Below are 17,581 nucleotides of genomic sequence, written 5' to 3'. Positions count from 1 at the left end.
CCCTGATATCTCTTTCTGTTGCTCTGTATTAAATTTTGTTTGCTCATGTGAAGTGTTGAGATATTTTACTGTGTTTAGTGTAAGCTATTGTTGTTTTTCCAGCCCAGAGAGGAGCAGAGACCAATTACAGGACTCTTCACCCAGCCGTGTCTGAGAGCAGCACAGCACTGGCACTTCCCGGCTCTGTCAGTCGCCAGCTAAGCTGTCGGCTGGTGGTGGTGGTGGTGGTGCGGGTGAGAGGTGGAAGAGGAAAAGATGGGAATCAACGCGGAATTTCATTAATGAAAGACGACATACATGCTGTCTTCTGAATCAGCCACCATTTTTATTAACAGGTCTATAAATGGATTTAATTGCTGTGCATTCTTTGCGAACGTTTACAGAAGTCAGGTGGAGCTGGGTGACTGGAACAACTCCAGCACATGTAGGGTCCTCTCCGCTTTGCACCAACATTCCCTTTAAAAAGGTCCAGAAGATTAGCACTTCCTGGCAGACCAGCCAGGCTGTACCAGCTATGTATTAAACACAGACTACTGAAGTTAACATCGAGAAAGGCTTCCAGTATGGGTGTGATTGTGACTGTGCAACAATGGTTTTTCCAATAGTGCACATGTACAATCTACGGCGCGTCCAATGTTTGTCCATAAGTCAGAAAGTGGAGGGCCAGAGTTTTCAGCCAGTGGCAGAAACAGCATTACTGTCTCTTATGGTTCCTGATAACCCCAAGCCAGCACATCCACAGACCAAGTGATGGCAGCCTGCGCACCCTCAACAGGCTGTGGAAGTTCTGATGCACCCAGGCAAGAAGACTTCATTTGAACAGTCTTGGAGTGCAATTCTGTTTAAGTCAGGAGGTAAAAGAGATCTGGCCGCCATTGTAAAAACTTAAAACGTGGAAGTCCAACACAGGTGGAAATGCAGCCTCTGAATGGTCTCAGCACTGACGCGGGTACTGCCAGCTGCCATCATAGTTGTTGTCTGTGCCTCCGTCTTGCCCCGTTCATGACCCCACTCCTACCCACCACAGGTCAGCAAGTTCTCCTCGCACTCGCCTGCATTCAGCCGGTCGGTTGGGCTTGGGAGAATTTGATCTGGGCATCAAACCCTCCCCCCGACTCTCACGGCCATCTCCTACACGGTCACCTGCTCAATTATAGTCTCCCCCTCCATCGTCTCGGTGTCAATAACCTCCACGGGCACCACGATCTCCGTCACCTCGCCCACCTCCTGCTCGGCAGCGCCGTGGACCTCCTTGACGTGCTGCCTCAGCTCGCCGGCCCGCATGAACCACATGTCGCAAATGGTGCAGTGGTTGGGCTTCTCGCCTGTGTGGACTGCCAGGTGATTCTTAAACTGGTCCCAGCTAGGGAAAACGCTGGAGCAAACCTGGGATTGAAAATAACAACCGGAGTTAGCAGTGTGACCCCCACCCAAAATACCTGGATGTCACTCTCACCAATCAGCCTTCATTTCATCAACACTGCCCAAAAAAATATAAACCAGGGTGAACCTGGCCTGGAAACTCATTGGAATGTCATGGGAGGCACAGCCAGAGTACTTCACATTGCCAACATTAACCCTAATCTAATCTGCTGCAGAATACCGCTTTGCCTCATCGGCCTGCAGCCACCACACAAAGATGAAAGGGCTGATTTTGCAACACATGCTCCTGGCACAGCTCCACTATGTGGAAGCTGTTGGTGGGAATGTGTGGGCAGTCATTGCCCAATATCCAATACCTCCTCAAAGCATGCAATTATATAAAAAAAAAACTCAGTACCCTTCACCTTTGTTTTCAAATGCTCCCGTGGTCTTGCACCTCCATATCCTGCATCCTCCTCAAGCATTACAACCCTCTGAGATCACCGCATTTCTCTAATTCTGGTTCCTCGTCATCCTGTTCTCTGTAGCATCCCCGATTTTAATCACTCCAGCATCGGAAGCCAGGCCTTCAGTGCCTGGGCCCTAAGCTCCATAATTCCCACCCCCCTCAACCTCTCTGCCTGCCTCACTCTTCTTGAAAGATGTTCCTTGGGACTTCTGACTAAGCTTTGTGTTCTTCTATCCTAACATCTCCTTGTATGGTCGAATTCTGTTTGATAGCGTTCCTGTGAAGCACCTTGGAGATGTTTCATTATGTTCAATGTGCTTTAAGCATGCAAGTTGTTATTCACTGTGGCCATCGGGTAAGGGGGTGGCCTGTGCCGCTCAGCGCACTGTACCTGACACTCGTACATCTTCTTCCTTCCTTTCTTTGCGCCCATACCCGTTCGGCATGCCACCAGGTGGCATTTCAATGTGCTGTTCCTGGCAAATCGCTCATGACAGTTTGGGCACTCAAAGGGTTTCTCACCTGGAGAAGTGAAAGAGCAGATTTCACCATTCAATGCTCTGAGATCCTCACTGCAGTCAGCAAGTCAAACGGTCCAAATATCATACACTCCACTCCAAAACAAAATATTACATGAGTTTTAAATTCTGACTGAAACAGAAACAGAAATGATACCCTCCTCAGAAGCTAGCCAACTATCCTAACATCTCCTTCTTTGTCTACCTGTCCTACCTTACAAAAGCCATTCTGCTATAAAAGTACTTCATTGGCTATAAGTGCTTTGGGACATTCTGAGTTTGTCAAAGATACTATATAAATGCAAGTCCTGTTGTCTTTTATAATAAAAACCAAAAACGTTGGAAATAAAATCGCTAATGTAACCCCCCTGTTTGAGAAGGGAGTGAGGCAAAAGACAGGAAATTACAGGCCGATTAGCCTGACCTCGGTCGTTGGTAAGATTTTAGAGTCCATTATTAAGGATGAGATTTCAGAATACTTAGAAGTGCATGGTAAAATAGGGCAAAGTCAGCATGGTTTCATCAAAGGGAGGTCATGCCTGACAAATCTGTTAGAATTCTTTGAGGAGGTAACGAGTAGATTAGACAAATGAGAGCCAATGGATGTTATCTACTTGGACTTCCAGAAGGCCTTTGACAAGGTGCCGCACAGGAGGCTGCTCAGTAAGATAAGAGCCCATGGTATTGGAGGCAAGGTACTAGCACGGATAGAAGATTGGCTGTTTGGCAGGAGACAGAGAGTGGGGATAAGGGGATCCTTCTCAGGATGGCGGCCGGTGACTAGTGGAGTTTCACAGGGGTCAGTGTTGAGACCACAACTTTTCACTTTATACATTAATGATCTAGATGAAGGAACTGAGGGCATCCTGGCTAAGTTTGCAGATGATACAAAGATAGGTGGAGGGACAGGTAGGATTGAGGAGGTGGGGAGGCTGCAGAAGGATTTGGACAGGTTAGGAGAATGGGCAGAGAAGTGGCAGATGGAATACAACATGGGGAAGTGTGAGGTCATGCACTCTAGTAGGAAGAATAGGGACATAGACTATTTTCTAAATGGGGAGAGAATTCAGAAATCTGGAGTGCAAAGGGACTTGGGAGTCCTAGTCCAGGATTCTCTTAAGGTTAACTTGCAGGTTGAGTTGGTAGTTAGGAAGGCAAATGCAATGTTGGCATTTATTTCAAGAGGACTAGAATATAAAAGCAGGGATGTGCTGCTGAGGCTTTATAAGGCTCTGGTCAAATGACAGTTAGAATATTGAGAGCAATTTTGGGCCCCGTATCTCAGGAAGGATGTTCTGGCCCTGGAGAGGGTCCAGAGGAGGTTCACGAGAACAATCCCAGGAATGAAAGGCTTAACATATGAGGAACGTTTGAGGACTCTGGGTCTATACTCAATGGAGTTTAGAAGGATGAGGGGGGATCTGATTGAAACTTACAGAATACTGAAAGGCCTGGATAGAGTGGACGTGGGGAAGATGTTTCCATTAGTAGGAGAGACTAGGACCCGAGGGCACAGCCTCAGAGTAAAGGGAAGACCTTTTAGAACAGAGATGAGGAGAAACTTCTTTAGCCAGAGAGTGGTGAATCTATGGAATTCATTGCCACAGAAGGCTGTGGAGGTCAGGTCGTTGAGTGTATTTAAGACCGAGATAGATAGGTTCTTGATTAGTAAGGGGATCAAAGGTTATGGGGAGAAGGCGGGAGAATGGGGTTGAGAAACTTATCAGCCATGATTGAATGGCGGAGCAGACTCAATGGGCTGAATGGCCTAATTTCTGCTCCCATGTCTTATGGTCTACTCAGTAGGTGTGGCAGCATCTGTGGAGACGGAAACAGCGTTAACGTTTCAGGTCTGTGGTCTTTTATCAGAACGGGGAAAAGTTGGAGATGAAATAGGTTTTGACATTGCTTGGCTTGCTGCAGTGTTCCAGTGAAGCTCGATGGAAGCTTGAGGAGTGGGCCTCATCTCCGAATTAGGCACTTTGCAGTCGTCCAAGCTCAACATTGAATTCAACAATTTCAGACCATAAACTCTGTCATTATGTTTCCTTTTCTTTGTTTGGTTTGGATTTTTTTTTTATTTTGGCTTTCAGTCAGACAGCACGCCTGCTCTCGGCACATCAGTCAGACAGCACGCCTGCTCTCGGCACATCAGTCAGACAGCACACCTGCTCTCGGCACATCAGTCAGACAGCATGCCTGCTCTCGGCACATCAGTCAGACAGCACGCCTGCTCTCGGCACATCTTTTGCTTCTTTTCTTGCCCCATCAGCATTCCCTTTGGCCCTGGATGACTAACTCCTCTGACATCCAATCGCTCCTTATTCTACCCCATCACCGACCTTCCTTTGCCTTTTTTATACCCAATCGATGTGCAACCTTTCCCAGTTCTGATGAAAGGTCATGGACCTGAACCGTTAACTCTATTTCTCACTCCACAGATGCTGCCGGACCTGCTGAGTATTTCCAGATCTCATTTCAGATTTCCAGCATCCGCGGTATTCTGCTTTGCGATTTCTTGCTTTCTTTTCTTGGCTTGATAACGTGAAGTGATTTGCCGCTATATGAATGCAAGCTGTTGTTCTTAGAGGATCCCCAAAAGTTATCATCATCAGGTTCTGGCCAACTAATTTTCCAATTGTCCTACATTTGTTGATTTACTACCATACCATTTCTGTTGCCGTGCGTTAAATTCGAAAAAAATTGCAGCAATATCAGTGTTCCTCTGGGTGTCTTTTGGAGGTTAGTACAGGAGTGAGTCAATATTTGTAATGGATCAATATTTGCAATGAATCCCTGGGAAAGATTGATTATTTATGGGGTGTCCCCACGGGTGTCAGTATTTGCAAGGAGCAAAAGTAAAACTGTAAAGAGAGACAAGGTTTGCTCTTTAAAGTTTTAGAGCAATTGACTGTAGAAAAAAGGTCAGGCAAAACACTGCTTTGAACTAAACGATATTTGTTAACCAAGTGCTATAAATACCTAGCTCATGGTTCATAGTAATATTTTACATAAGAACAGAGGAACTAGGAGCAGGAGTAGGCAATTCAGCCCCTCGAGCCTGCCCCATCATTCATTACGATCATGGCTGATCTCATTTCGGCCTCAACTTCAATTTCCCGCCCTCTTCCCATAACCTTTCAACCCGTTACTAATTAAAAATCTGTCCATCTCCTCTTTAAATTTATTCAGCATCCCAGCATCCACTGTGCTCTGAGGTAGTGAATTCCACAGATTCACGACCCTTTGAGAAAAGTAATACCTCCTCATCTCTGATTTAAATCTACCACCATTAGAGGTAATTTTTAGTTTTGGGAAGATTAAGGTTTAACTGTGGAAAAATGGGACAAATGCAACTAAAGCAGCTTAAAGTCTATTACACTTAAAAGGTTGGGGGCCATGTGACTTAAGGGGTTAACAACAAGAAGGATAAGATCAAAAAAACAGGGGTGGGCTTACTGAGCTGGAGAACTGGGCGACAAGGTGTCTATGCTGCTTGCAAAGAAATGCAGCCCGGAGAGTTGTTTTGTTTTGGGAGTTAAAGCCACAATTAATTTAAAAGCATTCAGTGAGCCCTGCAAGGCTAAGTCGTCGTGGAGATGGGCGGAACTGAAAAAGTTCTCAGGTTTTATTTTGTCTGTTTGCGCTGGGAGAGACAGTGTTCTGCAGGAGGAGAAAAGGCCATACTGAAAAGGTGCTGCTGTAAGCAGGCTGCAGGCAGCAAAAGTATTGCTATTAGCTGGCTCTGTGCAGTTGGGCCTCAGGAGAAGTCCCAGGAGCCACTTGATAGCCCTGTGCCTTCAGATTCAGGAGAAGTCCTGGGGAACCGAGGAGGTGGCAGAAGGTCATTGGCTCCTTGCAGCAAAAGGCTAGCACTCAGAAGAAGCCCTGAGAGCCATTTATAGCTTGGTGTAGCTGGGGAGACTGTAGCTTGGTGAAATCAGGTGGCTGGGCCAGCCCAGTGAAGCTAACCAGCTATTAAAGAGCTGAAATTGCACCAGTAATTACGGGCCAAGAGTGCAGACTCTGAAATCCAGGGAAACGGGAGTCTCAGGAGATGAGAATGAAACCCTGGGAAGTGTGCCGTCATTGAGTCAGATGAAGTCTGAGCAGCTTTTGAGGGAATCTTTTTAAAAAATTCATTCACAGGATGTGGGCTTCGCTGGGTAGGCCGGCATTTATTGCCCATTCCTAATCGCCCTCGAAAGGCTGGTGGTGAACTGCCTTCTTGAACCTCAGACCGCAGTGGTTTGATACAACTGAGTGGCTAGGTCATTTCAGAGGGCATTTAAGGGCCAACCACATTGCTGTGGGTCTGGAGTCACACGTAGGCCAGACCAGGTAAGGGCAGCAGATTTCCTCCCCTAAAGGGCATCAGTGAACTCGATGGGTTTTTATGACAACCGACAACGGAATTAGAGAATTTCAGACTTTTATTGAATTCAGATTCCACCATCTGGCATGGTGGGATTCAAACCCGGGTCCCCAGAGCATTACCCCGGGGCTCTGGATTACTGGTCCAGTGATGCTACCACAACACCATTGCCTCCCCTAGAGAGGCTAGATCTTTGAACTCTTGATACTCTTTTGAGTAAACCTGTTTCCATCTGTTTCAGATGAAGTTACATTGTTTCATAGTTTGCCATTGTGAGATTTGAACTCTTGATACTCTTTTGAGTAAACCTGTTTCCATCTGTTTCAGATGAAGTTACATTGTTTCATAGTTTGCCATTGTGAGATTTGAACTCTTGATACTCTTTTGAGTAAACCTGTTTCCATCTGTTTCAGATGAAGTTACATTGTTTCATAGTTTACCATTGTGAGATTTGAACTCTTGATCTTGGGGTTACAAACCCAGTACCATAACCACTTGGCTATTCAGGCCAAGCTCAAATATTTGTTCAATGTCTCTTCCATTTCATTGTTTTGCCATTGTGAGATTTGAACTCTTGATCTTGGGGTTACAAGCCCAGTACCATAACCACTTGGCTATTTAGGCCAAGCTTAATGCTGAAGCCAGTTTGTAACTCTTTTGAGTACAAACACATTTCCATCTGTTTTTCAGATGAAGTTACATTGTTTCACCAGTGTGAGATTTGAACTCTTGATCTTAGGGTTACAAGCCCAGTACCATTACCACTTGGCTATTTAGGCCAAGCGCTAGATCTTTGAAAGTGAAGTGGGGGAGACAGAATTTTAATGAGATTGCTTAACTCACTGTGTTTATTGGCATCAGGTGTGTTGCTGAGAAATCGGTGAGACCTGTCTTGGCTGCATTTGCTATTTTATGTGTAGTGTGGATGTTCGGCCGCAGTTTGCCTGTTAATTCATATTTACCCCATGTCATTTCTTAGTGTAAGAGTATAAGATAGCTATGATAAATTGATTTGCTTTCCTGACTTCGTATAGTAACATTTATTTTTGTTTGTCCAAAATCCACGGAATCTTGTGGCTTTATTCTCTTAGCAATCTCAGATTTTGCCTACTTTAAACTAAAAGGTATTGGTCCCTCATCGGATCATATAAAAAGCTTGGGGGTCTGGGCTAGGATCAAAGCACAAATGAGCACAGGTTGAAATAGTAAAAGGCAAAATTAGGACACAAAGTGACCAACACAACTGATCAGATCTAAGATGGAGTAGTGGAGGCATTTAAGAAACAGTTGATGGGTGTACTGAAGATCCTTCTGAAAGGATGAGTTAAGATGGGCTGATTGGCCTTCACCCATCTGTTATCTTTATCCACCGATACCCAAGTTTGAGCACCTCAAATATTGTTGTATCTGAAACAACAGAATATAGGAAGATTACAAAGTGGAAGGAGGCCATTTCAGTAATGACTCTTTACTAGGGCAATCCAAAACTAATTCCCATATCCTCATCAAAAGTCGAGACTTTGAAAAAGATAGAGAAGAGATCTAAAAGAATGATACCAGAGCTGGGAAATTTCAGTTACTTGGAGAAACCGGTGAGGCTGGGATTGTTCAACTTGAAGTAGAGAAGATTAAGGGGGGAGATTTAATATAGGTGTTCAAAATTATCAAGGGTGTTGATAGAGGAAATAAGGAGAAACTATTTCCAGTGGCAGCAGTTATCAGCAACCAGGACACAGATTTAAGGTAACTGTCTTTTTTAAGTGCAGTTGACTGTTATGATCTGAAATGCACTTTGAGAGGGCAGTGGATAAAGGCACATTGTTGCTGATGCCTCTTACCTGTGTGCTTTCGAAGATGCTCTTTAAAATGTCCAAAGTGGTCAAACTGTTTCTCACAGTACTGACACACGTGCACCTTGCGGACACAGCGCGCCTTCTTGTTCCCACCTTCCTCTTCACGGTGGGAGGAGAGGTGCTGCTTCCAGGCACTCTCCCGCGTGTACTGCTTGCTGCACAGGTGACATATGTAGTTCTCCCCTGAGTGCACCTTCAGGTGCTCCTTGAAGTGATAAAAGAGTCTGAAGGAGCGGCTGCACTTCTCACAGCAGAACAGTTTATCACCCTGCGCCAGCACTTCCACAATGTGGATTCCGTCCTCCGTCACAATGGAAGTTTCTGATTCCTCACGGGACCGGCCTGCAGACTCCCGCTCCCCTTCCTTCTCCAGCTCCTTGTCCAGCTCATCCTGTTGGTATTTACTGGTGATGTCAGCGAGCAGGGCCAGCGCTGATTCCACCGGCTGCTCCGAGCCCTCCACCTCACCAGGCGGCTGTGTCGATTCGTCCGCCGTTGACAGGTTCTCCACCGCTTCTACCACAGCAGCCCCAGCCTCTTCTTCCATCTCCTCCGCGTCGATCTCCACGATCTCTGTAGCAAAGACATTCTCCTGGTCAATTTCCACCGTCTCCGTCTCCTGGATGGACGGCAGGGTTTCTGTAATGACATTCGATGTTTCTGCTATCGTCCGCTTCTTGGCTTTCCTCTTGCCAGATGTCTTGACTGTGTCTGGCGTGGAATCTGCATTGTTTCTGAAGAGCAGAACAGGACTGTGAGTGGGACAGGGAACAGTAACACAACACAAGAACACGAGCAGGGCAGTTAGTGTGACAAGGGAGAGAAACACAGCACAAGGACACTGAACAGGAAGGAAGGATATCCCCAAATTTAAAAGTGCTAACAAGCACCTTTAATTAAAATGGGACCAGACTAGAGAAAAGGAAGAATGCATTGATTGGGCAACAGAGCACAGCTCTCAAACACTTCCAGTGAATTGTTTTGAAGTGAGGTGACTGTTTACAGAGTCCCTAAAACACATAATGAGATGAATTAGCCATTTAGCCAAAAGTCTGCTCATAACACCTGAGTCACCAAAATAAAAAACACTCAAGTAATGGATCACTGCTGTTTGTGGGCTTTTCCGATGCATGTGTTTGCTTAACAAGTCACTGCACTTTCAAGTAATTCAATGTCTGGGAAGCACCGTGGCATTTAAGAGATGTGATCAGATGCTGTACAAATGCAAGTCTGTGCCACCTCAAACATGGTGGGTTAATTAATTGCCTTCTGTGTTGTATCATTCTATAAAGGATTTGCCAAATGTCACTTATGTCAATTGGTTACCATGGTGTTAAAATGACACCCATTTAAAAACACAACACACAGTTTTAATAGCTAGGATCACACAGACACACACACACACAGACTGACAGACACACACACACACACACACACACACACACACACACACACACACAGACACAGACACAGACACACAACAGCCTCTTGAATGGAGGGCAGCAAGCAGCCACCGAACTAATGGAATCATAGCGTTACAAGGCACAGGAGGCTATTCAGCCCAAAGAGCCTGTGTCCTAGCACCAGCCTCCAGAGGAGTAAATGGCAGAAGAGAATTAGCACAAATGTTTTATTACCGGTTGTTGAGTGCTTTCATCGCCTCTTCCATCTGCAAGTATTCAGCTGCCTTCCACACATCGCTTGCCTCCTCTTCCTGCAGCACCATCAGCTTGGCAGTGTAGGTAAACTCAATCAAATGTCGGAACGCCAGGTTACTCACCCCTGAGACAACAGAGCAACCAGTATCAAAACACAGTCCAACCATGTCTACACTGCTTCACAACAAGCCTCATCGCAACCTGCTCAAATTCACTCTTTCTTAGGGCCTCAAACCGTGGAGTTTCCCACCAAGCCACTTACATTTATAAGCTCAAGGAAAGTACACAGAAGTAAGGCCGGCGTGGTGAGGCAGCCAAGTTTAGCTCATCCATCTGGAACACGCCTGCGATCCCCCCCTTTGCAGCTTCCAATTGCTTCTCAAAGTGGTACTATGATCTTCACCTCTGCTGTTCTAATGCAACATTGTGAAGTCAAGTAAAGTTCACTTTACTAGCAGTTGTTGCACTAGAATTGGCAGGAAGGATAGAAAAGTGCATTATTTAAGTAGAGAGAGATTGGAATTTAGAAGAATGAGAGGTGATTTTATTGAAACATATAAGACCATGAGAAGACTTGACAGAATGGATGCTAAAAAGACGTTTCCCTTTGTGGGAGAGACTAGAACTAGGGCACAGAATTTAAAAATAATGGGTCTCCCATTTAAGACGGAGATGAGAAGAAATTTTTTTCTCACAGAGGGTTGTGAGCCTGCGGAAAGAGTGGCGGAGACAGAATATTGAATATTTTTAAGGCTGTCCGATAGATTCTTGATTTACAAGGGAGACAAAGGGGGCACACAGGAAAGTGGATCTGGTGGAGCAGGCTCGAGGGGCCAAATGCCCCTAATTCATGTGTTCATATGTATAAATTGGCTGCTGTGTTTCCTACATGACAACAGTGATGACATTTCAACAGTATTCCACTGGTGGTAAAGTGCTTTGGAACATCCTATGGTCAGGAGAAGTGTAGTAAAAATGCACGTCTCAGGTACGGGCTAGGTACACTCCAGCAAGAGCGAAAGGCAGGGGAACCAAAGCCACGGTTCCTCGGATGGAGAGGGAAGTAAGAATACCACGAAACAAAAAACAGAAAGTGTGTGTTGTATGTCAGGTAAATCCTTTCAGCAAGAACCAGGCCAGATACAGCAAGTTAAGAGGGGAATGAAGAAGAAAATAAGATTGGCTGAAAGCATATGAAAATAGAATGGCAATTAACATAAAAATTAACCCAAAAATCTTCTACTGGCATTATTTTAGTAGTAAGTAGATAGTAAAAGGCAGTCTATTAGAGACAAAGAAACAATACTAAGAAACAACCTCTTCACATCCACCCTGTCAAGACCCCTGAGGATCTTAAAGGTTTCAATCACGTTGCCTCTTGCTCTTCTAAATTCCAGTGGATACAAACCCAGCCTGTTCAACCTTTCCTCATAAGGTATTCTGCCCATTCCTGGTATGAATCTAATAAACTTTCTCTGAACTTCTGCTAATGCAATTACATCTTTCCTTAAATAAGGAGACCAATACTGTACTCAACACTCTAGATGTGATCCCATCAATACCCTGTACAACTGAAGCATAACCTCCCTACCTTTGTAATCAATTCCCCTCACAATAAATGATTACATTCTATTAGCTTTCCTCATTACCTGCTGTACCTGCATATTAACCTTTTGTGATTCATGCACTAGGACACCCAGACCCCTCTGAATCTCGGAGCTCTGCAATCTCACCATTTAGATAATAAGCTTCTTTTTTATTCTTCCTGTCAAAATGGACAATTTCACATTTTCCCACATTATACTCCATTTGCCAGATCCTTACCCACTCAATTAACCTATCTATTTTCCTTTGTAGTCTCCATAAGTTCTCTTCACAACTTATTTTCCTTTCTATTTTTATGTCATCAGCCAATTTAGCAACTATTCCTTCGGTCCCTTCATCCAAATCATTTATATAAATTGTAAGAAGTTGAGGTCCCAGCACTGATCCCTGTGGCACACCGCTCGTTACACCCTAACAACCAGAAAAAGACCCATTTATGGCTACTGTCTGTTTCCTGTTCACCAGCCAATCTTCTATCCGTGTCAAAATGTTATTCCTTATACCATGAGCTTTTATTTTCTGCAACAATCTTTGATGAGCCACTTCATCAAATGCTTTCTGAAATCTAAGTACAATATATCCACTAGTTCCCCTTTATCCACAGCACATGTAACTCCTTCAAACAACTCTAATAAATTGGTTAAACATAATTTCCCTTTCACTAAACCATGCTGACTGCCTGATTACCTTCAACTTTTCTAAGCACTCTGCTATAACATCTTTAATAACAGTTTCTAACAGTTTCCCTATGACAGATGTTAGGCTAACTGGCCTATTGTTTCCTGCTTTCTGTCTCCCTCCCTTTTTGAATAAAGGAGTTTTTTTGTTATTTTCCAATACAATGGAATCTTCCCCGAATCCAGGGTGTTTGGGAAAATTAAAGCTAATCCATCAAATATCTCACTAGCCACTTCTGTCAAGAGCCTAGGATGAAGTCAATGAGCACCTGGGGATTTGTCAGCCCGCAGCCCCAACAATTTGCTCAATGCCACTTCTCTGGTGATTGTAATTTTCCTGAGTTCCTCCCTCTCTTCCATTTCCTGATTTACAGCTATTTCTGGGATGTTACTTGTATCTTGTATGGAGAAGGAAAGACGTCTTGTAAGTTTATTTCCCAGCTTCACCCAGATAGCTGCAACGCACCAAAAACCCCTTGCCCATACCCTGACCCATTTGCTCAGTACCGTTAGCCTCATTGACCTACTATGGGCCTGTTACTCAGATCAAAATCATAAGCCTTGTCCACTTCTACAGTGAAAACCAATCTGCCATTTCCTTTTTTTCCATTATTCCCCAGATTTACTTTCTGTAGGATTTACACTCATTTTTTAAACACTTTTCTTATTTAAATATAGATGGAAACTCTGACTACCTATCTTTATATTCCCAGCAAGCTTCCTCTTGTACTCTAATTTTTCCCTCCTTCAGTCTTTTTGTCATTCTTTACTGTTCTTAATATTTTGCCCAATCCTCTGATCTGCCACCCATTCTTGATATGTTTTTTCTATAAGAGGGTAGCGGGAGTAGTGCCACTGGTAGGTAGGGTAGAGATGTAAAGCTGAGGGACCGAGCTGAAACAGCGAGCTTGAGATATTGCACAGGGATAGGTTGGGGGTTCAGGAAGGGGAAGGAGGGTGCTGAGGCAGCGACGGAGTCATAGAAGTGGACAAGGCTTATGATTTTGATCTGAGTAACAGGCCCATAGTAGGTCAATGAGGCTAACGGTACTGAGCAAATGGGTCAGGGTATGGGCAAGGGGTTTTTGGTGCGTTGCAGCTATCAGGGTGAAGCTGGGAAATAAACTTACAAGAAGTCTTTCCTTCTCCATACATTGTAAAAAGTTTTTAAACCATTCAAACCACTTCTTCCTGCTTCACATCAACCTCTGCTTTGAACCCTGTCAGTGCCTTGAACTTCAGGTTCTTTAAACACTGATTTTTTTCTTCAATTTAGTCATGGGATCTGGTGGTGAGACACTTTTCTGAACCTGTGAAGACTATAGCTCTCTCTACACTGTCCCCATCAAACACTCCCAGGACAGGTACAGCACGGGGTTAGATACAGAGTAAAGCTCCCTCTACACTGTCCCCATCAAACACTCCCAGGACAGGTACAGCACGGGGTTAGATACAGAGTAAAGCTCCCTCTACACTGTCCCCATCAAACACTCCCAGGGCAGGTACAGCATGGGGTTAGATACAGAGTAAAGCTCCCTCTATACTGTCCCCATCAAACACTCCCAGGACAGGTACTGCACGGGGTTAGATACAGAGTAAAGCTCCCTCTACACTGTCCCTATCAAACACTCCCAGCACAGGTACTGCACGGGGTTAGATACAGAGTAAAGCTCCCTCTACACTGTCCCCATCAAACACTCCCAGGACAGGTACAGCATGGGGTTAGATACAGAATAAAGCTCCTTCTACACTGTCCCCATCAAACACTCCCAGGGCAGGTACAGCACAGGATTAGATACAGATTAAAGCTCCCTCCACACTGTCCCTATCAAACACTCCCGGGGCAGGTCCAGCACAGGGTTAGATACAGAGTAAAGCTCCCTCTACACTGTCCCTGTCAAACACTCCCAGGGCAGGTACAGCACGGGGTAAGATACAGAGTAAAGCTCCCTCTACACTGTCCCTATCAAACACTCCCAGGGCAGGTACAGCACAGGATTAGATACAGAGTAAAACCCCCTCTACACTGTCCCCATCAAACACTCCCACGACAGGTACAGCGCGGGGTTAGATACAGAGTAAAGCTCCCTCTAAACTGTCCCCATCAAACACTCCCAGGACAGGTACAACATGTGGTTAGATACAGAGTAAAGCTCCCTCTACACTGTCCCCATCAAACACTCCCAGGACAGGTACAGCACGGGGTTAGATACAGAGTAAAGCTCCCTCTACACTGTCCCCATCAAACACTCCCAGGGCAGGTACAGCATGGGGTTAGATACAGAGTAAAGCTCCCTCTATACTGTCCCCATCAAACACTCCCAGGACAGGTACTGCACGGGGTTAGATACAGAGTAAAGCTCCCTCTACACTGTCCCTATCAAACACTCCCAGCACAGGTACTGCACGGGGTTAGATACAGAGTAAAGCTCCCTCTACACTGTCCCCATCAAACACTCCCAGGACAGGTACAGCATGGGGTTAGATACAGAGTAAAGCTCCCTCTACATGTCCCTATCAAACACTCCCAGGGCAGGTACAGCATAGGATTAGATACAGATTAAAGCTCCCTCCACACTGTCCCTATCAAACATTCCCAGGATAGGTACAGCATGGGGTTAGATTCAGAGTAAAGCTCCCTCTACACTGTCCTCATCAAACACTCCCAGGACAGATACAACATGGGGTTAGATACAGAATAAAGCTCCTTCTACACTGTCCCCATCAAACACTCCCAGGACAGGTACAGCACAGGGTTAGATACAGAGCAAAGCCCCCTCTACACTGTCCCTATCAAACATTCCCAGGACAGGTACAGCACAGGGTTAGATACAGAGTAAAGCTCCTTCTACACTGTCCCTATCAAACACTTCCAGGACAGGTACAGCATAGGGTTAGATACAGAGTAAAGCCCCCTCTACACTGTCCCCATCAAACACTCCCACGACAGGTACAGCGCGGGGTTAGATACAGAGTAAAGCTACCTCTAAACTGTCCCCATCAAACACTCCCAGGACAGGTACAACATGTGGTTAGACACAGAGTAAAGCTCCCTCTACATGTCCCTATCAAACACTCCCAGGGCAGGTACAGCACAGGATTAGATACAGATTAAAGTTCCCTCCACACTGTCCCTATCAAACATTCCCAGGACAGGTACAGCACGGGGTTAGATACAGAGTAAAGTCCCCTCTACACTGTCCCCATCAAACACTCCCAAGATAGGTACAACATGGGGTTAGATACAGAATAAAGCTCCTTCTACACTGTCCCCATCAAACACTCCCAGGGCAGGTACAGCACAGGATTAGATACAGATTAAAGCTCCCTCCACACTGTCCCTATCAAACACTCCCGGGGCAGGTCCAGCACAGGGTTAGATACAGAGTAAAGCTCCCTCTACACTGTCCCTGTCAAACACTCCCAGGGCAGGTACAGCACGGGGTAAGATACAGAGTAAAGCTCCCTCTACACTGTCCCTATCAAACACTCCCAGGGCAGGTACAGCACAGGATTAGATACAGAGTAAAACCCCCTCTACACTGTCCCCATCAAACACTCCCACGACAGGTACAGCGCGGGGTTAGATACAGAGTAAAGCTCCCTCTAAACTGTCCCCATCAAACACTCCCAGGACAGGTACAACATGTGGTTAGATACAGAGTAAAGCTCCCTCTATATGTCCCTATCAAACACTCCCAAGGCAGGTACAGCACAGGATTAGATACAGATTAAAGCTCCCTCCACACTGTCCCTATCAAACATTCCCAGGACAGGTACAGCACGGGGTTAGATACAGAGTAAAGTCCCCTCTACACTGTCCCCATCAAACACTCCCAAGATAGGTACAACATGGGGTTAGATACAGAATAAAGCTCCTTCTACACTGTCCCCATCAAACACTCCCAGGGCAGGTACAGCACAGGGTTAGATACAGAGTAAAGCTCCCTCTGCATGTCCCTATCAAACACTCCCAGGGCAGGTACAGCACAGGATTAGATACAGATTAAAGCTCCCTCCACACTGTCCCTATCAAACACTCCCGGGGCAGGTCCAGCACAGGGTTAGATACAGAGTAAAGCTCCCTCTACACTGTCCCTGTCAAACACTCCCAGGGCAGGTACAGCACGGGGTAAGATACAGAGTAAAGCTCCCACTACACTGTCCCTATCAAACACTCCCAGGGCAGGTACAGCACAGGATTAGATACAGAGTAAAACCCCCTCTACACTGTCCTCATCAAACACTCCCAGGACAGATACAACATGGGGTTAGATACAGAATAAAGCTCCTTCTACACTGTCCCCATCAAACACTCCCAGGACAGGTACAGCACAGGGTTAGATACAGAGCAAAGCCCCCTCTACACTGTCCCTATCAAACATTCCCAGGACAGGTACAGCACAGGGTTAGATACAGAGTAAAGCTCCTTCTACACTGTCCCTATCAAACACTTCCAGAACAGGTACAGCACAGGGTTAGATACAGAGTAAAGCCCCCTCTACACTGTCCCCATCAAACACTCCCACAACAGGTACAGCGCGGGGTTAGACACAGAGTAAAGCTCCCTCTAAACTGTCCCCATCAAACACTCCCAGGACAGGTACAACATGTGGTTAGATACAGAGTAAAGCTCCCTCTACACTATGCTATCAAACACTCCTAGGACAAGTACAGCACGATCCCTTACTGTGCATTAACGGACAGCACACAATAGCTGATGGTGTTGTTCTACGTGGACTGAGTGGTATTGGTGAATTTTAGACACCAAAATTGAAATGTGGTCCTTTCGTCCTCCTCTCTGAGATCAGCCTATTGTAAAAGCTTCAGGTATAATTGTGGACGTGGGGAGCCCATTAGTGGTGGGAGTGAATATTTTGTCAGTGAAATTTGATCAACAAAATTACAGTAGTTTGCTACAGGAATGTTAATAAGGCCGATGTCTACTTCTCTGCCACTACCCTCAACCAAAAGACTGTTCCTGTGCTGACCACTGCTTACCTAGCACCAAGGCACAGAGAAGATACAGCTGCGCCATTGGCAAGGCAGCAGGCAACTTGTTCA

At 45.5% G+C, this 17,581-nt stretch overlaps 1 protein-coding gene across 4 annotated transcripts in view; it reads right to left on the bottom strand.

Moving 5' to 3' along the window:
- Positions 1-305: 305 nt before the first annotated feature.
- The window catches only part of znf131 (zinc finger protein 131), a 30,711-nt gene continuing 13,435 nt past the window's right edge, over positions 306-17,581 (bottom strand). For 3 of the 4 annotated variants that reach the window (XM_041186924.1, XM_041186926.1, XM_041186925.1), the window contains 4 exons: positions 10,215-10,359; positions 8,563-9,311; positions 2,223-2,353; positions 306-1,386 (listed from right to left, as the gene is read on the bottom strand). In XM_041186924.1, coding sequence (XP_041042858.1) covers positions 1,132-1,386; positions 2,223-2,353; positions 8,563-9,311; positions 10,215-10,359 — 1,280 coding nt within the window. In that variant the 3' untranslated portion in view covers positions 306-1,131. Of the gene's footprint in view, positions 1,387-2,222; positions 2,354-7,409; positions 8,132-8,562; positions 9,312-10,214; positions 10,360-17,581 lie in introns of those variants that run through there. The other variant, XM_041186927.1, reaches the window with a different exon arrangement.

Source organism: Carcharodon carcharias, chromosome 4 (assembly GCF_017639515.1).
Source record: "Carcharodon carcharias isolate sCarCar2 chromosome 4, sCarCar2.pri, whole genome shotgun sequence".
Lineage (NCBI taxonomy): Eukaryota > Metazoa > Chordata > Chondrichthyes > Lamniformes > Lamnidae > Carcharodon > Carcharodon carcharias.
The sequence above is the reverse complement of the archived record's forward strand: the minus strand, read 5'-3'. Positions and strand labels throughout refer to the sequence as shown.